The sequence below is a fragment of the Anser brachyrhynchus genome (assembly GCF_964034855.1).
Source record: "Anser brachyrhynchus genome assembly, chromosome: 25".
Lineage (NCBI taxonomy): Eukaryota > Metazoa > Chordata > Aves > Anseriformes > Anatidae > Anser > Anser brachyrhynchus.
In genome coordinates, this window is record NC_137718.1 from 2,757,146 (window position 1) to 2,781,461 (window position 24,316).

Sequence of the window (24,316 nt, forward strand, 5' to 3'; positions counted from 1 at the left end):
TCACAGCCGTGGGGTGCGTCTCGAATCGTGGCACATGACATGGTGCTGTGCCCATCAATCTCCCGGTTGTTCTCCTCCTCGCTATATGTGAAGAGCAGGACTGCCCTGGGGATGAGTTGAGGGATGCTGGAAGAAAACAAAAGCTGTGGCTGGCGGTGGCACAAGTGGCAGCGCTGTCTTCCCATGGCCTCGAGGTAAGGATGGTGTTGGAGTCCTGCTCCAGTCCCGTTGGGTGCTGTCTGACTTGGTTGCTTGAAGCCATTTAACTAATGGCATCGCTGCAGCTGGAGGAGCCAGTGCCGCGATTCAAGCCGTCCTCTGCCGGTAACGGCTTTGCAACACTGAGCCCGTACATAGAAAAAAAGCTTTTGTCCAGCAAACAGGAAATGGGAAAAGAAAAATCAGCTCGGGGTCCGGGGGAGGGAGGAGCAGAGCAGCGAGGAGCCTGGGGGCAAGTGGAAGCGCCCGGCTGGCTCCTGCCTTCACCAGGACGCGTGGAGCACGGCCCACGGCCGGCCAGGAGCGAAGCACCACGACCACAGCAGCAGAGGGAGGACGGAGGGACGTGTCCACGCACCCTGGGGAGCTGACAACGAAGCGCTGGGTACCCAAAGACACAGCCCTGCTGGATCGCCTTCCCTGGGGCAGCTCCTTGAGACCCGTGTCAAGGCAGCACGGTGTTGGGGGCTGCTGTCACTGCAGCTGGAGGTGTTTCTGCTGAAGAAATGGCTCCGTTACATCGCCTGTGCGGACGGAATCGTGCCTCCGTGCTAGGGCTGCAGATGTTTCTTAGTAAAGTATTTGGTTACTGTATGGAGTGGAAAAACGGTTGGCTTTCTGAGCTTTCCCTCATTGTGTGTGGTTGGTTCGGTATCTGCCAAGGTGCCGAGTGCTTAGCATGTGCGTGTGAAGCGCTCGGGGGAACGGAGGAAATCCCACCCAAACCGTAGCCGCTGCTCCATCTGCGGACTGAAGCACGACACAGAAGCATGCCACCGGTCCGCCTTTGAAGCTGCTGCAGGTGCCGCCTTCGGCTCGGTCGCGAGCAGCGAGGGGAGCAACTGATGTGGCTTGTGGTCCCTGGGTAACGTTACCAAAAACGCTCGTGTGATGGGTGTCTGAGTCCTGACTGCCAGGGGGATTCAGGCGCCCAGGTCAGCGATTCCCAGCCTGTGGTTCAGCTCTCGGTGCCGGTGTTTGTGTTATTTGTGTTCTTGCTTGTTCAAGTTTGCCAAGGGGGCAAACTGCAGTCTGTAAGAAACAGGGAAGGCTGCTGGTGGCTCAAAACATTTGGGAATCTCTGGTCATTTAGCCATTCTTTGGAAATATTACCATTTTTTCTGGAAAACGCTTGCTTCTGTATGGCTGAAGCAATGGGGATGAGGACGGTTGATGTTACTGAACATAAAATAGCATCATAATAACCGAACTGATGTGCCAATAAAAAATGGTGTCTGTAACTGCAGGCTGTAAATGTCACTGTAACTGGAAGCGTTTATTTGGTCTGTGTTCATTAACAAATGTGTAACTTGGCTCATTAAAATAAAGGAGCGCACTTGTTAAAATATTCTTTTAGCCCAGGCTTGGCAACTGGATGCTTTATGAGGAAGCCAGCTCCTATCGCACGGCGTTGTGCAACGTGCTCTTCTGCGTGGACACCCCCTGCTTTCCTGTTTTTATTTACGTAGATGCAGCTCAGTATTTGCACAAAGTGACGGCGACTTTTCAAGCGAAGAACCGAAACGGGTTGGGCACTGGGAGCCTTTTTGGCAGCACCCCGTCCCGCGGCGTGTGTGCGTCGAGGCGTTTGTTTATCCCCGGTGAGGCTGCGGAAGTCGGCGCTTCTCTCACCGTGTGTGGGGCTGTGCTCAGCTCCCTGCAGGCGCTTCCTGAGCCACGGCGCAGGCAGGAGGAGGGCTCCGAGGCAGAATTGATGTGCAGCCGAACCCAGGAATCTCCTTTTGGCTTCTGCAGAGCTCACGGTTGCTGTGTTCCCTTAGCTCGGCGCTCCTCAGTGCGTGTCCCCATCCCACCCGGGGCCTCGCGCTGTGCTGGGCAGCAGCAGGGGGGTCACTACCTGCTCTGGCTCTCCTTCCTTCTGCCGGATATTGCACGCACTTGTTTCGAGGAAATAAGCCACTTTTCACCTCCTGGAGTACTGTGTCAGTGCTGGCCTGCCTAACTGAAAGGATGCCAGGCGGGCTGGTGCTGTGGAAGCCGCTGGGCATCCCCCAGCGCTGCGTTACTGCCCCTTTCCTTGCTGAGGCTGCACACAGACGTTGCCCGCTAGCCCTTCAAGGAGGTTGTTCAGAGTTTAATTCTTGCGAAGTGCTTCAGTGTTAGTGCGGAAAAGTCATTTGCGATGTTAGCTCCATGTTTATAAACTGAGTACATCCAACTCCCATCTCTCTCTCGCTGCCTGAGCTGCGAATGCATTAAATGACTCCAACCAGCCTGCTGTTTGCTTTTCCTCCTCGCGTGGCCACGCACTGTCCTCTCCTCTGTCATTTTATTGAAGTGAGAACTTTCAGAAGAGGGCTGGGGGAGCGAGCTGTGCAGCTGGGACCTCCGATTTGCAATTTTTCTGGTGTTTGTCAGCCAAATGTGTTGTGGGGACAAGAAGGGGAACCCAATGACTGGGACAACAACATGCGGGCTTCCAAGTGGGGCAGCTGGGCTGCGAGCTTACCACTAAATCATCAAGTCCGAGGGATGAGCTGGGGCTGTGCCTCCTCAGCTGAGCCTTCGTGGTGAATGCAGAGCTGCTTGCTGCTACTGGGAAGAGGAATAGGAAACTTTGAGTTGCTCGGCCTTGCAGCAGTGTGGGGTAATGCGGGGCCGGGTTCCCCGGTAAGGGAACGGCTCGGGTCCGTGCCGCCGCTCGGGTGCGGTCGTGTTCACGTGGGGAGCTGGCATCTCGCTGTCCTCATTGCAGTTCCTTGACTTGCGTAGCGTTTCCTCCACGCAGGTCCCTGTCTGGTGTTTTGATTTGTATTTAAATAAACTTCCCTGAAGCAGCAGGTGAGGAATTACGCTGGCAATCCGTAGGTCAGGCTGACGAAGCGGTAGGACTGGAGCTGTGGTGCACCGGGGCTTCCTAACAGCCCCTCTCCTGTTAACTCACGCAGACCGGTGAACAACAAAGAAAGCTTTTTGGCGGTGTTTGAGCCAAAGGACCAAATCTTGTGGCTGCTTTACAACACGTACAACACGTCGTGTGTCCACAGGAGAGCTGCCGAATGGAGCAGCCTCCAGAAGGGCGTCCGGGTGGTTTCACTTGGGTTCGTTTTCAGCATCTGTTGGTGTTGGACACGTGGGAGATAACACAAACCAGGATCCCTCGCTGCGTGGCTGGCACCTCCTGCGAGCACTGAGCAGCTCTCGGTGCTGAGCCACAAAACAACACGCTCTTGAATAAGCGAGGGTGAGAGAGGGAAGCTACTGCTGGAGGTGATTTATACCTTCGAATCCCGTGTGCCTTTTGTAGGGTACGAAAAGTCTGTTCTAGTTACCCAGGCTGGGTTACAGCGTGCAGAAAGGGCTGGCGGTGGATGGTCACATATCACAGTGAGCAAAGTCACCTCCAGGTGGGTTTAGGCTCTGTGGAAGCGTGGCAGGGAGCTAGGGGGCCTGAGCCCAGGAAATAGCTGCAGAAAGGCTGGGAGCAGGTTATCGGATAGGTATTTCAGCTAGGAATGGCGCGTGTGGCACGAGGGGGATTGAAACATGCCCAAGATGAAGCAAGCTGGGACCGACCAAGCAGGGTGCTAGAAACTGGTGAAGGAGCGGGGCTGGGGGAGCTGCGTTTGCTGCCAGCTTTCCCTGTCCTCGGGGAGGTGGAGGGCTTGGGAAGCGAGGTGTTGGGAAACTGCTCTGTCACGGGGTGGGCTTCCGACCCCTCTCTCAGCAGCTCAGTGTTTTGCAGCCTGCAAACGTAACCTGTCGCGTTGCTCGGTGTCTTGACAGTCCTCTGGCCAGATCGGGGCTTTGGATGTACTGGAGAAGCAGCTCTGCTTTCCCCGAGGTACCGGTTCCTTCTGCGGTGTAGGGAAGGACCTGTCCCGATGGGGCAGAGCCCTCCTGGTACATGGATCTCATCGGGCAGAGGGACCTGCCAGCGCCATTCGGTTCAGCACCCTGACCCTCAAGCTTTTGTGGGAGGGTCACTACCCATTTAGAAGGAAACCGCGGGTGTTCTGGGAGGAAACCGCAGGGGTTTTGACCTTCCCTTGGGAGCTGGGCCCTCTGTGACTGGGAGACTTTCTCTGAGCAAAGGTACTGCTGGGACACGGGGGGGCTTGGGAGGATGCTCAGCTTGTGTGGTTCCAGGTGTGATTGTATTAGTTGTGTGTGCTCTCACAACGAATTTTCAGACCTGACGTCAAATATATTAGTCGTGTGTGCTCTCAGAACGAACGTTCAGACCTGAGATCAAAGGTGCCTTGGTGAGCGTTAGGCTCTGATTCTGCTCTTCCTTAACGGGCAGGGTCTGAGTGATGTTTCTCAATGTTTTCTCTGAGTTTGTTTCCTTTTGACGGGGGGAATTTGCCTTGGAAATAACCTGGCTGCCTCAAAGAGGTTCTGCAAGGCAGTCGTAGTGGAAAATGCCCTAACAAACGCCGACCTTGCTGATAAGCTCCGTGTGCTGGATGTGTCCTGGATGCTGGGTGACCACTTGAAAAGTGGATAGGAGGGGATTTTTAGGCTGGGCTGCTTCTGCCCGGCTTGTTCACGGTGCAAAAGCACGTCTTTTCTAAAAGAAACTTCTCTTTCTGTGATCCTTTGCAGGCGTAACCTGACCAAGTTATCCCTGATATTCAGCCACATGCTGGCAGAACTCAAAGGTATTTTCCCGAGCGGCCTCTTCCAAGGAGACACGTTCCGGATCACCAAGGCAGACGCTGCAGAGTTTTGGAGAAAAGCTTTTGGGGAGAAGTAAGTCTCTAGCTGTGCTCGACGTTACGGATGTAACACCACTAGAAGTGCTGTTTTGTGACTCAGAAGAATCATTATTGAGGTTAATCAGAGAAATTAATGCTGGGAGAGACCCATTAGGTCATTTGGTCCACTCTCTCCGGTGGGGTACAGGATTGTTCCTACTTTCTGTTTTCCAGTTCTTTGTCCTGTCTTGTTTTAAATGTGCGAAGCGATCGGTCCTTCTCCACTTTCCCTAGGAGACTGTGGTACTGCCACAAGGTTCCCTGGATTATTAAGCCTAAATGTTCCTCTCCTTAATTTAATTCCTTAACTTCTAAGTGAGCTCCACGAGCTCTGCAAAATAATCTGCTTTCTTCTTCCGAAGGTTACCATGCCCCCAGTATTAGCTGTCCTTTAGCTAAGCCGTTCGATTAAATTCTTTCATCTTCCCTCCAATTAGTCTTTCCAATCACTTAGTCACCTTTCTTCTGGTTTCTCTGAACTTTTGTCAGTTTGCATAATGGCTTTGGTAAGATAGAATGAAGGAGAAGGCTGAGTGCAACGTATATGTAGGTGCAAACTGTTGAAATGTCACTTTCAATTTTTTGTATCTAATAAAACGCTGACTAAATGAACTTCAGAGGTGTCCCCAGCAGTGTTGGGGGATGAAAGTTAATGGAATTGGGCACTGCTTTCTAGCTAAGGCATTTCACATGCAGAGTTTAATTAGGAGCTGTCAGAACAAAAAGCAGTGATATATTTACTCACGGGTACTATAGTTATCTGTAGCTAGGTGTGTTCATAACAGGTTTCTACTCCACTTGATGTTTTAAAAGAAGGAAATTACTCCTTTAAACAGGAGCCTCTGTTTCGGTTTCTGGTTATCTTACTTCTGCAGTTAATCCCTGTTTAGAGAATTGCTTGCAGCTTTTTTATTTTATGTTCTAACTGTCTAGGGCTCTACTTACTGCTAACTCCTTCTCTACTTAATGGAACGTTATGAAACTCTTATCAAGTGATAGTGCCGTATACAGCCCGTGGTTTATGTAAACACTGACGTGATAGCACTGCAGAAAAAGGGGAAGGAGAAAGCAGAGATGGACATCAGCTCCCAGAATTGTGTGTATGCAGAGAAAATTGGCTAAAGTGTGCTGGGCTGTTAATTTCCTTCAGTGCCAAGAAGCGTTTTGCTCACGTAACGTGAGTAAACCTCTTGCGGCTAATTCTGATTTTCCTCTCCTCTGTTATCATGAGGTGTATACTCACAAATAAAACGCACAAGGTGGGTACGTGACGGTGCTCTTCAGACACACCGCATTTACAGGTGGCTCGGTTTTCCCCAGGACTATCGTTCCCTGGAAGAGCTTCCGTCAAGCCCTGCATGAGGTGCACCCGATCAGCTCGGGGCTGGAAGCCATGGCCCTGAAGTCCACGATTGACTTGACGTGCAATGACTACATTTCAGTGTTTGAATTTGATATCTTCACACGACTGTTTCAGGTAAGAACTGAGGAATGCGAATCACTTGGAATGGATCTTAGTGCCTCAGGTCAGACTCTTTTCCCAGGCTGAACCGTATTTTTCACATTAAAATGACATTATTTATGTTGTACAGGACTTGGTCTTCTTGCCCCTCATCCTCTGGCCAGTTTTGGTAATAGTTAGAACCCTATTTTGCAGTAAGGGCGTTTGATACTTCTGGTTGAAGAAGAAAACGTTGTCTAAATATAAATTGCAACTGCATGTAAGGCACATCCAGCATCCTCCCATGAATCAGTTTTTCCTTTTCAAAGGTCACTTTTAGACTGAAGTCCTGACACAACTTCTGTAAGCCAGGAAATGCGAAGCTGAGTTTATCAGTCTGCCTTTCCTTGCGTCCAATTCTTTCGTGTTAGATTTATTTTCCGTGGGGGGATGTTCAGGATGGAGCACGAGGAGCATGGAAATTTGTGCTTCCTAGCTTTTGAACTGACACAGCCAGGATGTCGCAGACGCATTCTGTGTTCCGTGTGCAAGAAATGTTTGTGTTACTGCGGGGATATTAATAGTAGGTAAAATTGTAACCCACGGTCTTTAATAGTTCTGAGCTCTAAAACACATCTTTTGATGGTGCAACTGGGTATTTACAAGAACGAACACTTACTTCTTTGGCTCTGACTTGCCTTTTCCCTTGTGATAGGGTGGGTTGTAATTAAGATACGGCTAGATGAAAAATTCCCATGTTTGGTGTTGCAATGCATCTGATCTCATTCAGCACTTTTTCCAGCTATAGTACACAAAGAGCGAGTTAAGAGCCGCTGTGATTTCCAAGAGATACAGACTTCCTGGGGAGAGCTAGTACCTTAGGCAAGTTGAGAAATTTGGAAAAATTGAATGAAATTTAGACACCCAAGCACTTCTCAGAACTGAAAGCTTTCAAACTGTTGTTACGACTTTTCAGGCATTGTTTTTGGGAATATTTAACTTGTATATGCTGGTTTATTTATTCAAACCTCAGCCTAAGCAGCAATCCTTGCCACACCCAAGTGAGGTTAGGTGGCTCAGGAATAGTCACAAGCATCTTACACACGGTGAGACTGAGACAGAGAGGGGAGATCACTTTCCTGAGGCCACGTAGGAAGTTTTTGTTAGGCAGCCGACTAGTCATGGTTTCTGGTCCTGTGCATAATCTTAGACAATTCCTGTCTCCATCACCGTCTCAGCAGTGAGTAATTTTCTCTGCAGAAGCAGCACATATTGGTAGCTTTTCTTGAGCCGTCCTTTTGTGACCTCAGTGACCTCTCCCTTGGCGTTTTTTAAAGGGATTTTGATTAACTTCTGTCTTCGGTGATATTTTTATCACTGACGAGAGAATTTCAAATGTTAAGGCCACTGCAGGAAAATACAGGTTCTAGTTCCTCTACAGGATTTAGGGTGGGATAAGGAACGTGACGCTTTAACTAAAAAACCGACCCCTTTTCTTAAGGAACATTGTGTGTGTTGATGCCTCTTAGAAGCGTGTGGTGTTATTAATATACTTCTTTGTTCTTTCTATAGCCATGGTCCTCTTTGCTCAGGAACTGGAATAGCCTCGCGGTGACTCACCCTGGTTATATGGCATTCCTAACCTATGATGAGGTGAAAGCCCGGCTTCAGAAATTCATTCACAAACCTGGCAGGTTGGTGCTTGGCAGCAGTGGCCCTTTTGATGGCTCTCGATAACATCGGGGATTACTCACTGACGGAGGAGACTGGGTTTGGGTTTGTCTTTGTCCTCCTTCCTCAGAAATTTTAAACTGAGAAAAACTCTAGCTTGTCCTGCGCTCAGACATTCTTCTCCACATCACAACTTACCTCCAGCCCACCGCACAAACGTCCCGGCTGCCGCCTCGGGCTTGAGCAGGAGGCAGAGGCAGACGCTGCCGGATCAAGCCTAACCTGGGGGCTGGCCAGGACCCTGAACAAGGCGTGCACCAGAGTGCACCTCTAGTTCTGTGCTGCTTTTAAAAATTAAATCCTTGTGTGGTCTGTTTTTTTTTATTTTCCTTAAGATAATTTGAAACAAATGATTATGAGGATGCTGAGTTCTCTTGCTGTGGACCCTGGGTTTCATTTCACATGGAGCCCGGTGCTTGGAAGCTTTTCTCACTTTGTATCAGATTGCAAAGTTCTCCTTTGATCTGCCTGGGGGTAAAGTGAGAAAAGCTGGTATAAATCATCCAGCTCTTCCTACTAGTTTTTATTTGATGTCCTAAGATATCCGGACAAAGGCTGCCTGCTTGACATTTAGTCTTTTCTGCCCGTTCCAGTCTGAACCGAAATTTCTTCTCCTCTGTGTTTTCAGTTACATTTTCCGGCTGAGCTGCACACGACTCGGTCAGTGGGCCATTGGCTACGTCACTGCAGATGGGAACATCCTTCAGACAATCCCCCACAACAAACCCCTTTTTCAAGCACTGATCGATGGCTTCAGGGAAGGCTTGTAAGTAGCTTATCAATAGCAAGGTTTTTGTCCTTTCGCCGTTTTTTCCTGTGAATTATCCATCTTAATCCTGTGGTAAGGCCTGAAAGTCACTTGAATGGTAAAATACACCCGCTGGGCTCATCACACGTTGTCTCCTCCTCAGGAGAGGCAGCGTGTTGCAGAGGTCAAGCAATCGCTGTTGACATCACCGAGCCCCCTTTTGGACATCTCTCGGCTCTTCCTTTTTATTTAGACCTTGATTCAGCAAAACACTTGAAGCAAGTGAATAGCCCCATTGATGTCAGTGGAATAATTCATATGCTTAACTGTTCTGGCACTCAAGAGTACTCAGCTATCATTTGCACTGGAGATCTGCATTGTGCTTTGCAGCAGCAGACGATGAGTGTATGCCTGCGTTTCCCTTGTCATACATTCTTCTGCAGTCGGATCCTTAACCTGTGCTAGCACAACTACTATTACAGGCTCAGTTTTCTTACTCTGGACATGGCAATTTCACTGCAGGATGATTTTAGAATAGTAAACTAGGACGATAACCTCATGTTTAAAACAATAATTACTCCCAGGAAGGAAAACGAGCTTCTTTTTATTTTAAAGAATGGCATGTTTGTTTTTTGCCTGATAGGAATATTCTTCCAAAACTTACTTGGAACTCAGAGTACCTTGAATTCCCTCCTCTTGGTTCTCACCCTCATTCTTTATTTCCTTTCTCCCCCACCCCCAAAAGAAACCTTATATGCACGTTTATTTGTGTGTGTATATGTGTACATATATAGAGAGAGATCTTTTTTTCCCCCGACTGCTTACAGTTATTTATTTCCCGATGGCCGGAATCAGAATCCTGACTTGACTGGCTTGTGTGAGCCCACACCTCAGGACCACATTAAAGTTACGCAGGTGAGCAAAGTCTTCTGTCCTATCCTGTCACGCTCATTGGCTTCGAGGCTTGTTTTTAGCGCTGTTGTACAATGGTCTGCAAAATATTCATTCTCCTGTGCTCTCCACCATGGCTGTGCCCTTGAACCCTGCGTTCCCAGGCTGTTCTTGGGAAACCTAAATAAAAATCTGGGATAACTTGAAGCCCACTTATTTTTCAGAGCTTGGTGGATGTATCTAGCACTTAAAATCACGAAGTTTTTGCAGATTTCTGTTCTCTTTTGTACTGTGTTCTAGTGTTTGGAATTTATTTTGTCCTGCATGTCTTGCGTTGGATTTCCTGTTGCTGTGATAAATCTTGCGTATTGTTTTACAGTATCAACAATGTCTGTCTGTCTTTCTCCAAGGAACAATATGAATTGTATTGTGAGATGGGCTCCACGTTCCAGCTGTGTAAAATATGTGCTGAAAACGACAAGGATGTGAAGATTGAACCGTGCGGCCACCTGATGTGCACGTCCTGTCTCACTGCGTGGCAGGTGAGGCGTTGGCTCTTGTTTATCTGAGTGAGGCTAGTTGCTTTTTTACAGAAGCAGTATATCCTCTTCCCAAAACTGTTTAGTTTCCTTCAGGTATGGAGGTGAGGGAGTGTGACCGAGGACATAAGCCTGTAGTTCAGAAATACAAATGCTGGTTTCTCCTGCCCAGGGAGAAGGTGGTCAGATGCCTGATCTCAGTACAGGAACAGGCAAGAAGTGCAAGGACTTGCTAAAAAGCTGTTCCTCTGCTCCAGACAGAAAATCTTCCATATTTATAGCACAGTTTGTCTTTCTCTTCCCCTCATTTGAAAGGTACCTGCCTATAAGCAGGCCTAAACCTCTCTGTATATTACCCGTGTATTTAACCTCTGCATCTCAGGGGTGGTTGTAACAGATCTCTCCTCTTCCCTGAAGGAATCAGAAGGCCAGGGCTGCCCTTTTTGCCGCTGTGAAATCAAAGGCACGGAACCGATTGTAGTAGACCCGTTTGACCCCAGAGGAGGAGGAGGATTATCACGGCAAGGGGCAGAAGGAACTCCCTCACCCAACTATGATGATGACGACGACGACAGAGCCGATGATTCCCTCTTCATGATGAAAGAACTCGCTGGTACCAAAGTAAGGGCGCCTGATTGTGTGCTAGGAGATGCGGCAGTGTGTACAAAGACCGCGTGTTCTCCCTCACAGGGGATGTGGTCTTAGTGCTTTGTGCACGCGAGGGTTGGCAGACCTTATAACGGGGGATTTTGATCAATATGGAGAGGGTGAAGTAAATAGGGATTCAGGTTCAGTGCTGTCAGTGCACTTCACGCTGTTCTGTTAAGCAGCAGCGAGCACGCTTTGATCGTTTGTACGTTGCCTTGAGAGACTGGGTGTTTGTCGGCCTTTAGAAGGGTGAAAAGGCTGCCTTGATCTATTGAAATGTAAGGTCTGGGTCTGGAACACTTCTCTGCATGCTTAGCAATGCTGCTTTTCACTTATTAGCCATACTTCACTCGTATTGGCAAAAGCTCATCCATTTTCCCCAGCGGTGAATGCAGCCAACCAGGTACGGTCTTCCCAAGGTCCTGATGAGTAACTGGGTAGAGGGCAGGGTATTTTGCTGAGCAAGTCAGTTTGTCTGTCATCTTTTTATATGGTGTCTGATAAACAGAGGTCTGATAACTCTCTGCCATTAGTGACAGGCATTCTTTGTGCATCCCTGCACATTTTTTTCTAAATGCTCATTGCTTCTCTTGCGCATCTACAGTTAGCATTGTTTTACAGCATGGGAAAGTGGTTTTGAATTTGACTAATTTTTAATAGTTGAATCCACTAAAATAGGCTGCTTTGTCTGGTCACAAGGAATGCTCTGCGCTGGTTAACCTATGGTCAGATTTCTCTTTAGCTTCCACCCTGTGAAATACTGTAAACTGTAGTCCTGGGGATTGTTTTTGTATACATAACTTGGGGAAGCAAAGCACAGTTTCCTTGCTGTGACATCCTGTTGTGGTTTGCAGTGGGCTAGCATGCCGTATTTGCTGGCAATCAGTGAGTTCAGACGTGTGTAAAGGTTTTCAAAGTTACGTAGTGCTAACCTTTCTCGTGAAATAAGCTTTATAAGAAAGAGAAGAGGCACAGTTCTGTCAGGTAGAAAAAGAGGGACAAAAATGGAGGTTTTGCTGCACGCTAATGATTGCTGCAACAGCCATGACACCAGTCAAGGTACTTTGCACAGCGGTGCCTGCAGTGATGAGTAGGATTTGCAGCAGATCACGCCCTCTCGTGTCGAAAAGAAAGGCAGCTTGCTGCTGCTCAGGGCGGGTTTGTTACTCCAGCAAAACGGCTTGTCCTTTATTGTGCCCCTAAGTGTGCAATTGTGGTTTTGTGCCACAGTTAAGCCAGTTAGTGATGCTCAAGGCTTGCTGCAAGACAAATGCAGTTGTGCTGTGAAATTACCTTAAATTACTGCTGTGTGGTTGGCATTAATACAGTCATTTGTTACCAGCAGTGATACTGGAGCCAGCACAAGTCACTGAACCTGAAAGCCTCTCCAAGGAAGAGGAGCTCTGCTGGATTTTGTCATTTGTTGATTTTCCTGGTCTTTTTCAGGTTGAACGTCCTCCTTCTCCTTTCTCGGTAGCTCCACAGGCCACCCTCCCTCCCGTGCCACCACGACTGGATCTTCTGCAGCAGCGAGTGTCCAACCCTCCTGGGGCTTCCAGCCCTGGGACCTCTTCAAAGGTAAAACACACGCCTTGCCCTTTCGGGTGGGATTTTGGTGGGGCAGTTAGAAAGGAGAGTGCTTTGGTAAATCCTTTATGTTCTCTGTGACATCCCTGATGGCAAAATAGCCATTCCTATGACTTATTGACTTGTGTAAATAATGCACAGTTGAAGTTTTTTGAAACACTTAGTATCCTTTATTTGGAATCCAATCCAATGATGCCCTGAGTTGTTCTTTTTTTTTTTTTTAATTCAAGAAAGATAATCTGGGGTGTTTAGTGCCTAGCTGTAGCTGCGTGTAATTACTGTGTTCTCTCCACAAGCTTGTAGGGAAGGTGTCCCTGGAGAGCTAGCTTGGCATCACTCCACATCCGTTGAGATAATTTCTCGTAAAAAACAGATGAAACAAAAACAGACCTCACCCTTCTGCCACCCACCTCCCACCTTTCTGTGTTCTGTGGCTGGACTCCCTTTGTTAAGCCATGTTTTTGCGTTCTTCTGCTTCCCAGGCTGCTCCTGGCACCCTTCACAAGGACAAGCCTCTGCCGATCCCACCCACGCTCCGTGACCTGCCGCCGCCGCCGCCTCCGGACAGACCCCACTCCATCGGGACCGAGGGTCGGCCTCAGAGACGGCCCCTGCCCTGCACGCCGGGGGACTGTCCTTCCAGAGACAAGCCGCCCCCCGTGCCCTCCACCCGCCAGGGAGATCCGTGGCCCTCCCGGCCGATTCCGAAAGCCCCCTCCGCAGCTCTCAGCCCCGGTGACCACTGGACAGGGAGGGAGCTGTCGAACAGGCACTCGCTTCCCTTCTCCTTGCCCTCTCAGATGGATTCCAGGGCTGAGAGCCATCGGCTTGGGAGCACGCTCAGCCTGGACAACCAAGTGGTGAGTAGACCTGATGGGGGTGAAGGTTGGTTTTAAGGAATTAGGTCTTCCAAGGTGCCCTGTTCTCATTTGCATCTGAATAGGGCATTCCTGTGCCAAGGGAGAGATGGAGAGGAACTGGTGAATGCCAGGCAAGGGAGAATAATGGGAGGACTTCATAGGGCTGTACTTTCCTGCCTCTTGGGAGCAAGGCTGAAATCTCGGTTTATCTGCCAGTTACCTTTGAGCAGTCAGGAGCCACAATTTCATGATCATAATTCACCTTTGAATTTTGAAAAACCAAGAATGTTTTGCATTAGGAGCCGGTGTGCTGAAAAAGTATAATTTCCTCCTCTCAGGATTCAGTCCTGTGAAACGTGCACACAGAAACAATGATTACTTTAACGTGGTAAAATCTGAGTTAGATTTGGGTCTGTTATTATTAATAATATCATGATGTGTAACTTAGTAGCCCAACATATTGTTCTCTAAGAGAAATCACAGGCAGTTTTGCTTTCCTTGATCCCTTTTGCCTATCTTTTCCTTTTAAAACCCCCAGCTTTCTTGAAAAATTGAAAGCAAGTACATTTTTAGCCAGATCGTCTAAGGAATTGACAGTTGCACAGTTGTCATTCAGTCTCTGTATATACGCTTGTCTGCATCCTTTTCCTCTTTTCCCTATTAACATTTTGGCCTCTTGGCCAATTTCAGCTGAGTTTAGCAAAGTCATTAGAGTCTCAAAGATAAGAGTTCCTGTAGTTCTTGTGTAAACAGGCAATAAGCAACAGGAGAAAAACTGTGCCTGTGCTGTCAGTGAGGGAAAAGCATCAGAACTTCTGGATTTCTAAGGTGTCAGTAAATGCTTTTGAATAAATGAAGATGCTTCGTCCCCAAGAACTGGCTGACTGGCTGACATCCATCCCCAGCTGGATGACCAGCAAACAGTTTTGTAACTACACGGGCAGACCTGGTGCCTCTAATTCCTCTTGTGGACTTCTTTCTTTCAGAGCTTGAACAGTGGTCCACCAGCAACCTCAGAGTGTGAGCACCCCAAAATTAAACCCTCCTCCTCTGCCAACGCTATCTACTCCTTAGCTGCCAGGTATGTTGTTCCCTAGGCGGGTCATTGTAGGTCTCTGTGCATGCTGGTGCCGGGGACAGAATTTGGTGTAACTCTGTCAAGCCTTAGTTTCAGTCTCGGATGGATTATTTATTCAAAGCACACAGTCTAGATGAAAGTAGATGAAATCAGCATCCCGAAGATCTGTGGATGGTGGTGACAGTTACCTTTGGCTGTGGCGATAGGAATCAGGCTATAGTTACCTTTAGCTCTTCTATAACTTTAATTCTGAGTTGGTCTTTCTAAAGGTACATTGTGAAGCAGGTGATGCGTATGATACTGTTAACTGCCTCTTCATAGTGACCTTATGCCAGCTTGACCTTGCAGCTGGGCTGCTGCAAGTACTGAAGCCAGGTTATTTCTCTAGGCAGTATCAATTTAGCACTGTTACCTCGGCTGTGGGTTTGAAAGGCCACTTTGATATTAATTAGATTTAGAGTAAATGCTTTTCTGGTGTTTATATCTTGTTTCTCCTGCCTCCAGACCACTGCCTGTACCAAAACTGCCTCCTGGGGAACAGTCTGAAAGCGACGAAGACACTGAATACATGTCACCTTCCTCTCTGCCAGTGGTGCCTCCAGGTCCTGCTGTACAAAAACCAGAGATCAAAATGCCTGTGGAAATGACTCAGAGTTTGCGGTGAGACGCTGTTTGCATGTACTGTTCTTCCTCCTCGCAGCTCTGGGGAAGCATATTTGTTTACCAGGGTGGAGATTTTGCTTGCTCTGTTGGCTGAATTCCCCCAGTGATGCTCACCAGATCTAGACTAACGTAGCGAACTGCAAATGAGATGTGGCTACTGCTCTTTTGCAGAATCCTTACGCAGTATTAAAAGGGCTAGATAACCGCTTCCACCTCTTTCTGCTGATAACGGCAGCAGCCCCTGAAGCGCAAAATTCTGTGAAAAGGTTTTTTTCTGGTGGTATCAGCTAAACTCTTCTATGCCGATCTGCTGTCTTGCAACAGACATCACTAGAGCGCTTAGAGAAACAAATGCTCTTTCTCAGAACAGCGGTGGTTTCATTTTGAAGCAGGTGTCTGTGGATAATCTCAGTGACAGAAGCTGGGCGATGGTTGACCACTGTCACCTGTGTGAAGGGAGATGTGTGTTCTCTCCCGCAGAGTTCTGGAGTGCGACCAGCAGACGGATGGCTGCATGTACGAAGCGATGTACAACATTCACTCCCAAGCAGTGTCCTCTGCTTTTGAGACTGTCAGCGCTTCTGGTGAGTGGGTGTGCTGATAAAAAAGACACAAAAACATCAACAAATAAACCTGGGACACAATGCATTGGTCCCAGTGCCAGTTGGAATAGCATTTTAGGCTAAATTAAATGTTGCTTTTGTTGTCGAAATAGCTAGGGTGTATGTGGAAGCATTTGTGTCTGTGTACTGCAGGCTGCATGTGGGGATGTTGGTGAGCAGCCGGGCTGGAATGCACTGTAAAAATACTCAACAGTTGTTTAAAAAATGGCTGTTTTGAAGATTTTGTTTTCTGGGCTTTGCTGCTGTAAGCAGCTGCAGCAGCTGTCAGCCCACATCTATGGTAAGAAATTTTTATCTAGCGCTGCCTTCTGGAAAGAGCTTCCATTGAACCTTTGGCAGCAAGGGCCAGCAGTTCTGTGTCCTGTCAGTGCTTTTATGGACTGCAGAGCAGAGTCTGCCTGGAGAGACGGGGCTCTGTTCACTCCCAGAGCTCGGACTGTGTCTCTTCTTCCAGATGAAGGGGATCTGGCTGCAGCCACTGCCAGCAATGGCCCCGAAGAATCAGAAAATGAAGAAGATGGCTACGATATCCCCAAACCACCACTACCAGTTGCTACTGCTCGTCGCACACTGTCTGATATCTCCAACGCCACGCCTGCCTTCAGCCGAATGTCTTTGGAGAACGACCCTGTAACAGGTTAGAGAACAGCTGTACTCCGGATGCTATAGCACGCACTGATGGCTTGAAACTTGTGTCTCTGACTCAGGGTTTTGTGGGGAGGCTGTAAAATCAGATTTGCAAGGCGGAATTACACTGGTCCTCATTTGCTCAGTTTGGTTTGCGACTTGTACTACATTTCCTTACTGACTTAAATCACTGAGCTAGTAAATCACACTTAAATCACAGTTAGCCAAACCTTTTCTCAGCTTTAAGGATGTTCCCTAGGCCATCGTGTCATACAGGGCATAGCCCGGAGTTTGTGCCAGGGCATGGAACAGAGCTTGGCGATATTACCGCTCATCGCTGCTCAAGCTGAAGGCGGGATGGCTGGCCGTGCGCTCTTTCTGTCTCGGGTGCGGTTGTTGCCAGCAGATGGCACAAGTGTCCCGTTTGGTGCTTTGGGCTTCCTTGAGCAAGGACACGGCGGCTCGGCAAGGTCAGCTTTTTGTCCCCGGGGAGCAGGGGACATCTTGTCCTTCTGGCTGCGAGACACACTCTCCAGGGGACAACCAAAGCCTCGTCTCTCCGAAAGCCTTTCCAAATAACGCTTGACTTCTTCCCTACAACCGCTCAGGGGCACCAGAGGAAGCTCTGAAACTTCCTGTTGGGGGGCTTTAGGATTCAGCACGTCTCAACGTCCGGCCGTTTGCCAAGTGAGAGGAGCGAGTTTCTCGTTCCTTCTGGAGGCTGGCAGGAGGCAGAGCCTCCTGTACCCAGGCCTGCTCGTCCCACGGAGTCTTCTGCTCACCTGCTTCACCGATTCCCGTTTCCAAAGTTTCCTCTTCTTCAGCTCAGAGAAGAATTTATCAGTTCAAAGAGATTTGTTAGCTTTTGCCACTCCTCCCTGCCTCACTCTGTGAGTGTGTCTGTAGAATATGGGATAAGGAGGGCAGAGGGAGCTCACATCCTGCTCCCAGATGAACTACGGAGCTTAATCATTGACCCTTCTTTGTTTATACAACCCTGAAATTATAGTGCTTTTGTCCTGCTTTGTAGGGTCTGGAGATCTGCTAACGAAAAATGCTGAGGAAATGCTGATTGTTACTGCCCTGGGAAGCTTCTGCAGTTTTCTGAAACTTTGGGTATTGGCCACTGTCGAAGCCTGGCTAGTGAGGGATGCCTTTTGGCAGATTTATGTTCTCACGCATGGTGCCCTACAATTTAGTTTCTTAATCATTTACCAAAAAAGCTGAGCTGGTAGTTGCCCTTTCAAATTGACCTGTGGTCTCTGAAATTTGAGCCGGTTCAGGCTGAAACAGCTATTTCGAAAGACACTTTGGGGGAGAGGAGTGGGTAGTCCTTTTTCTCAAACGTACAAAAAGCTTTTTATGTGTCAGGAGCTTGTTCTGGGACGGTCGGGGAGATGAGCTGCCTTGTGGCTGGTGAGGAAGCCTCAATGAATTTGTTTTCTGAGGAGCCTTCTCCAGCTTAGCGCTCTTGGTGAGGTTTTTCAGGAAGGCCCCACGATGACTGCTGCTGTTCTGAACGGGGCTGCGGTGCCAGTCTTAAAGGGCGATTGTTTGGACATTCCCAGGCTTAAGGATTTGCGTGTTGTACACCAGTTCAGCTGTTAGAAAATCTATCCTGAGTACCTCGAAGAGGTTTTTCCAGCAGACAAACACAGCTTGCTTTAAGGTGATGTCAAATACTCACGCAGAAGGGTTTCTTGTCATGTGCAAAGTAGGAAAAAATGTTTTCTGCAGTGGTATGGGAGGTCAGGACTCAAAATTATCAGACGTCGGATTAACACAGTAAATAATGCATTTTCTCTGCCAGGCACTAGTTAAATCCCTGCGATGTTTGGTGTCCCGCTTGGTTTGTTGGCTGCTCTTTTTGTTCCCCAGGAGGCTAGGGTGGGCTTCAGCAGGAGCTCGTGTGGGTGGCCCTGGCCGAGGGGCTGGCAGAGGAAGAGGAGCGTTCCCTTCTGAGACAGAACTCGGTTTTTGGAGAGCTTGTGGCGGGGGAGCTGTGACTAATAAACTCCATTTTGTGCGTGTGCTGATCGGTGCCATGGTGCGGGAGGATGGGGCTGAGTCGAGATAGCGGCGCGTGTCCGAGTGCCATTTATCAGTCTGATGTCAGTCCTGCTCTCTTCCGAAAAAAAAAGAGTCCCTGCCCTTCCTTGAAGCGACGCGTTTATTTCTCCTTCCAGGTTTTTCGGATGGCTCTCAAGTTCCAGAAAGGCCGCCCAAGCCTCTGCCGCGGAGAATAAATTCAGAGCGAAAAGCCGGGAGCTGCCAGCCAGGTGGGGCCGGCAGCGGGACCAGCGCGTCGCTGCAGCTCTCCAGCGAGATCGAGAACCTCATGAACCAAGGCTACTCATATCAGGACATTCAGAAAGCGCTGCTCATTGCACATAACAATATTGAAATGGCCAAGAATATTCTCCGGGAGTTTGTTTCCGTCTCCTCCCCGGCGCACGTGGCCACATAGCACATCACCTCCGACGCCTGCAACTTCTGCGGACCAGCTGCCCGGGCGGCCGCAGCCCGGCTGCGCACCGAAGGGGAAGGGGGTTCCTTTAGAGACTGCGTGCGGAGGTCAGCCCTGCCTCTTCCCGAATCAGTTATCAGGTTTTTGTGGTTCCAGATTTCAAAGCAGTGGGATGAAACGCAGCGGAGCGGTGTTTTATACAGTGTGTGTCTTGGAGTCCTTTCCCCCCGACCTCTTGGCTGAGAGAACGGATTTGTTTCCGGGGTGCTGGTAGAGAGAGGTGTTGCAACGAGGGATCCCAGAACCGATGCCCTGGAGGCTGGGGGGAGTGTTTTGTGCTGTGAATTCGAAGTGAATGCTCTGAGAAACCGAGTCTCCGGGTCAGTGTGGTGTGTCCTGTGGTTCATGGTACTAGGTTTGGACCTGCTGGCTGCTGGCTGTCTGGCTCAGGCTTTTCGGAGCAGCCGAGCGGTCGCGTTCTGCTGGGAATAAACAGGAGACCTTGGAAGAAATCTTCTGATTGCTTCCCGTTAGCTGTGGCGTTGCCCTCTTACCTGTAATAATAGCGTTTGTTGCTCACGATTTATGTCATCCCTTTTCGCCTGGAGCTAGCGTGCCCAGCTTCTGCAGGGCGCTTTGCTCGCGGCAGCGCTGGGAGTTGGATTTCTGTCGCACGTGTCCTCTCCCCGGCAGCGTCGGATTCCAGGGCGCTGGATGTGCTGCGAGTCCCGCGTGTCTTTGAGGGGTGGGAGAGGGCGGGAAGAATTCGAGGGAGAGCAAAGAACTGGCTGCTGCTTCTCTTTTTTTTTTTTTAGCCTCGAGCGTTTTGTGCTGCGGTGCTCAGGCTCGAGTGCAGCCCTGCCGGGCTCGAGCAGCCGCCGCCGGCCACTCCCATGCTCTCTTTCTCTAGGAATGTTGCACCTGGTAAGCGCGGTGTTTTATTTATCTTAACTGCATGGTGGCTGTCGCAGCCTAGTGGCCTTCACGCACATTCCGTCGTCTCCTCCAGAGAGCTTTCGTGGGAGCCAGTTGTCTTTTGTGCCAGGCTGTCCCGTGGAGCCGGTGCGTGCAGCTGATGTCGTCGTCGGTATCGTGCCTGCTTTGCAGCAAAATAAACGCAGCGGTTCTCTGCATGGCTGTCGCAACAACACGGGGGGGCTCTTCTTTCCGTTTCCATTTCTCCGAGGAGTCGCCAGAGCTTGTGTTAGAGCGGATCTGGGACGCTTCTGTAGCCGTAAAGCAATCACACTGGGCTTTGAGAGTCAGGACTCAGCTGTTCCTCGGACAAAACCTGACCAGCATACTCAGCTACTTAACTCTGTTCGTAATATGCTTGTGTGTGAGCAGCGTGGTGCCTTTGGAGGGGCTTTCGATCGAGCAGGGACACGCAGATCCCAGCCTGACAGACGGACGGCCCTCTGGGTACGCCGCGAGGCTGCCAGCCTTTCAAAGCGTGTCCTGCATTATTTGCATCACTCCCAGGGCAGCAGCAGTCACTAGGCGAAGGGTTGCAGCTTGAAACGCTGCCGGCGTGCTCGGGGCAGCTGGATGCAGTTTAGCCCTTTTAAAGAATCCAGGAGCTGGGCCCAGATTTCGGGGAAACAGCTCGCGGTTGGCGGGGGGGGACTTAGAATATTAGCAAGGAAATTAAGCCTAAAACGTTTGTTTGATGCGCAGCGTGGGTCTCTCTCTAAACCTGCAGCTTTGTAAATGGATGCGGGGGGGTCCGGGCAGTTTAAAAGCACGAGCTGGCTCCTCGCTCCCCTCCTTTCTGTAATAAAACGGTCTCTGAAACTGTAAGGAGATCCCTTAAGTGCAGCTCTTACTGTTGCTATTTTAGGGCCAGGGCTGAAACGTGCAACTGCAGCGCGCTGGTGAGGTTTCTGCCCATCAACACGGGGCTCGGCAGCGGTGCAGAGCTGCCGGAAGCAGGATCCGGCCTTTTGGAGGTGCTGAGCTGCAGACGAGGTGATGTCCCCGCATCCTGCGCTCGGGGAGGAAGGGTTTTCCTTTCTCCTGCCCCCGACAGCCGGCAGTAATCACGCACCAGCCCTGCTCTTGCTGTCCAAGTGCCCTGGCAGCCTCGGCCCCTGGTGTGTCCAGCACCGGGGGTGCTGTGCGGGGACGGGGGCAGCTCAGGGCAGCTCTGGGCAGCTCTGCGCGTTGCAGGCTGTCCGGCCGCCCCGAGCGTATCCGAGTTAGCTCCCGGCTTTGTCGTTTTGGGAGGGAGCCCTGCTGTTCCTTCCCCTCTCCTCCGCGTTCTCCCCAAGCTCCGCGTTGCTTTCGGAGCCGCTTCGGCGCCGTCTTTGCCGCGTAAGCTCAGCCCGAGCGAGTTCAAGTGTGGCGTGAGGCTGGGTCGTGCAGAAGAGCCAAGTCCGGCCAGCTAGCAAGCCCCAGCTCGTGGTCTGCACAGCGCCTGCGCCCGCAGCAGCGGCGCCCTGTCCCATGCGAGCCCCGGGGTGCCCGGTTCAGCCGGGCCTCGCAGAGCTGTCGCGGGACCGCCCTCAGGGTTCGTCCGCCTCTCTGGGGCGTCCCCGCGGGTGTTTGTCCAGGTCTTGGCAATTAGGGAGAGCAACCTTCGTGGCGTGTGTCGCTAACTTCCCTGCATGTGTCCTGTCTGTGCACCATTTGGTCCTCGAACTAATTTAAGAAGCTTAAGCCTTGGCTTTTCTTAGGCCTGGGAGCGTTTTGCTTGCACCGCTGGCGTGCAGCGGGGTCTGCCCGTGTTTTCCGGCTCTGCCCAGGCACTGCGCAGCGTATTTTTCTTCTTGTTTTTCTTTCAGAAAGGTGAGCCTGATGTGATTTTCTCTCTTTTTTTTTTTTTTTCCCCTTCACCTCCTTGCTCTTTATTCTGAAGAAGCTAAACTGATCGTGCTTCTTTCAAAAAGCCGAAGCCAAATGTCTCGTGCCTTTCCGAGGGGAATGCCGCGCCGCCGGGCTGCGCCTGGGCACCCCCTGCGAAAGGGAAGAGCCCGAGCAGGCAGCTGCAAGCGTGCCTCCGAAAGGTGCGAAAGGAAGGGGCGGGAGAGACGGGCAGCTGTCACTCCTGCTGGGTTTTGCAGCATTGTGGCTGCGGAGCTTTCCTTCTCGGCCTGGTGCCGGCAGTGAGTTGCCGGGGCTGGTGCGGAGGACAGGAGAGCCGTGGGACGGGAGTGGTTTGGCTCGTAACAAAATACGAGTTCTGCTCTTAAAAAAAAAAAAAAGCTGGTTTTCCACCCCCTCACCTGCCAAGCCAGGACGCAAAGCAAGCAGCAAACCCCTTGGTCCGGGAGGAGCTGGGGCACAAAACGCGGGCACCGCTCCGCGTCCCTGCGCCCGGCGGCCGCCTCGCTCGAGGTTTCGGTGTCTCGGGGCGCCCGGAGCCGCCGCGGCCGAGCGGGATCCACAGCGAGACGTATCCCGAGGGGGAGGCTGGGTGGCTGGGCAGCGAGCAGCGGATTTGCTTTCCCCATAACCCGCTTTCCTGCATGCCCCTGGCTGAGCCTTGCCTCGGGGCGCAGCATGTCGCCTCCGGAGTTCGTTACTGTAGCCAAACCTTGAGGCAGGGCCATTACTGTAAATGTTTTTTTTTTTATTATTATTATTATTATTTTATTATTTTTTTTTTTCAGTTGAGCAAGAAAAAATGCAACTCCCAGGGCGCCTTCCCGAAGGCGCCACGTTAAAAAATGAGTTGGGGAATAAGGACGCGTGTTTTTAAAGTTCCTGCTGGAAATCTTTTTTTTTTTTTGGAATTTCTGGTGGGGGAGGAGCAGTCGTTCCGTCTCTTGAGTGACAAACACCGATTTGTATAATGTCAGTGTTAAAAATGTTGAGATTTTCACAAAATATTTTAAAAAAAATATAATAGTGTCATTAATATAAAGTATAATAGCAGTATTTAATCCTTTCAGATCTGTAAAGAATAAGGAAAAACAGAAGGTAAATATTCTTACAGAGAGTAGCTGAGCTTTAAGGTTCACTTGGTTTAAAGTCCTCATTTTGTTTGCAAATGCATTGTTAATGTTTAGAGGTTATACTAATGTTATTTATTAATTGTTTCCATCCTTGTATGCTGCCCACTAAGAGCTTCTTTGGGATTTCATTCACCTGTGTCAGTACAAAGAAAACAAAACAAAGTTTTATTTTTAAATAAAATTTCCTTTGTCGTAGCAGAGCGGCTGGGTTGTGGTGGTTCTGTGAGCCCTGGAGGAGCAGCGTCGCGCTCGTCACCTCGCTCAGAGTGCCCAAGTTGGGACGTTCGGTCCATCCCCCGCGTCCCTTACACATGTCACTGACCTAGGACCTGCTTCCGCACCATTACCTAATCCTAATTAACGTCAGGGATGCTCACAAAATGAGAGCAGGAAAGGTTTACATGACGGTTGTGCTCGGAAGTCTACTGCTAGAGTGCAACATGCTCTGCTGGAGCCAACCGAGGGCTGACGTAATCCAAAAGAAATAATTAAAGGCCGAGGTTCAGGTGAAGAGGGTTGTTACCAAACCTTAACAGAGCCTGACAGGGGCCCGAGGCGTCTTCTGCTGGGTTCTGCAGGGCCCGTACGGTGCCGAGTGGCTCCTGAAACCCAAATCCTGCTCTGCGAGGGGCCGTTAGCCTCCGTCTGCCCGGCAGAAAATCAGCTCCAAAAGGCTAACAATTACTGCCTGTCATTTATGGACGTATATAGAATATAATTCATAAAATATAATCCATCACGTTATAGAATTAACAATACATGCCCTTATAGATATTGGAGCTATAACGAATTCAAGGTTACTGACACATCCATAACGAAACACACCCCCGGTACTCCGTTAGCGGCTGCACGACCCCGTCAGACCCTGTTGGGGCCCGATGACCCCTGCTGGAGCTGTGAGCCTTGGGGATGGGGTTCGGGGCCCCCGCTGGCCCTGACCGCGGGCCCTGGGGCTGGCAGAGGCTGTGGGGTCCGGCAGGGGCTGCCTGGGAGGGGGAGGCGGACGCTGCAGTAATGGGGCACGTACAGGGCCCGTGGGCATGTGGTGGGCTATGGGGGGGGGGGGCCCGTGGGGTTGAGCGAGGCCAAGAGGACTCAAACCAAGGTGGTGCTAGAGGTCAAGTGAGGTTAATTGGGGGTCAAACGAGGACACGGGGTCAAATGAGGACACCGGGGGTCAAATGAGGACACAGGGACTCAAAAGAAAACGGCTTGAGAGGTCAAATGAGGTTAATTGGGGTCAAACGAGGACACGGGGGTCAAATGAGGACACCGGGGTCATCTGAGGACAAGGAGACTCAAAAGAAAATAGCTCGAGAGGTCAAATGAGGTTAATTGGGGTCAAATGAGGACACCGGGGTCAAATGAGGACACGGGGGTCACCTGAGGTCAAGGGGACTCAAAAGAAAATGGCTCGCGAGGTCAAATGAGGTTAATTGGGGTCAAATGAGGACACCGGGGTCAAATGAGGACACCGGGGTCACCTGAGGTCAAGGGGACTCAAAAGAAAATGGCTT

The 24,316-nt window shown here is 50.2% G+C and overlaps 1 protein-coding gene across 1 annotated transcript in view; it reads left to right on the top strand.

The window, feature by feature from the left end:
• The window catches only part of CBL (Cbl proto-oncogene), a 39,988-nt gene extending 16,989 nt beyond the window's left edge, over window positions 1–22,999 (top strand). Inside the window, exons 3-16 of the mRNA XM_080567914.1 lie at window positions 4,789–4,935; window positions 6,261–6,417; window positions 7,954–8,075; window positions 8,741–8,878; window positions 9,688–9,775; window positions 10,162–10,293; window positions 10,708–10,911; window positions 12,385–12,516; window positions 13,008–13,385; window positions 14,372–14,466; window positions 14,968–15,123; window positions 15,607–15,710; window positions 16,204–16,386; window positions 18,563–22,999. Coding sequence (XP_080424040.1) covers window positions 4,789–4,935; window positions 6,261–6,417; window positions 7,954–8,075; window positions 8,741–8,878; window positions 9,688–9,775; window positions 10,162–10,293; window positions 10,708–10,911; window positions 12,385–12,516; window positions 13,008–13,385; window positions 14,372–14,466; window positions 14,968–15,123; window positions 15,607–15,710; window positions 16,204–16,386; window positions 18,563–18,843 — 2,317 coding nt within the window. The 3' untranslated portion in view covers window positions 18,844–22,999. The remainder of the gene's footprint in view (window positions 1–4,788; window positions 4,936–6,260; window positions 6,418–7,953; window positions 8,076–8,740; window positions 8,879–9,687; window positions 9,776–10,161; window positions 10,294–10,707; window positions 10,912–12,384; window positions 12,517–13,007; window positions 13,386–14,371; window positions 14,467–14,967; window positions 15,124–15,606; window positions 15,711–16,203; window positions 16,387–18,562) is intronic.
• The last annotated feature ends 1,317 nt before the right edge of the window (window positions 23,000–24,316 follow it).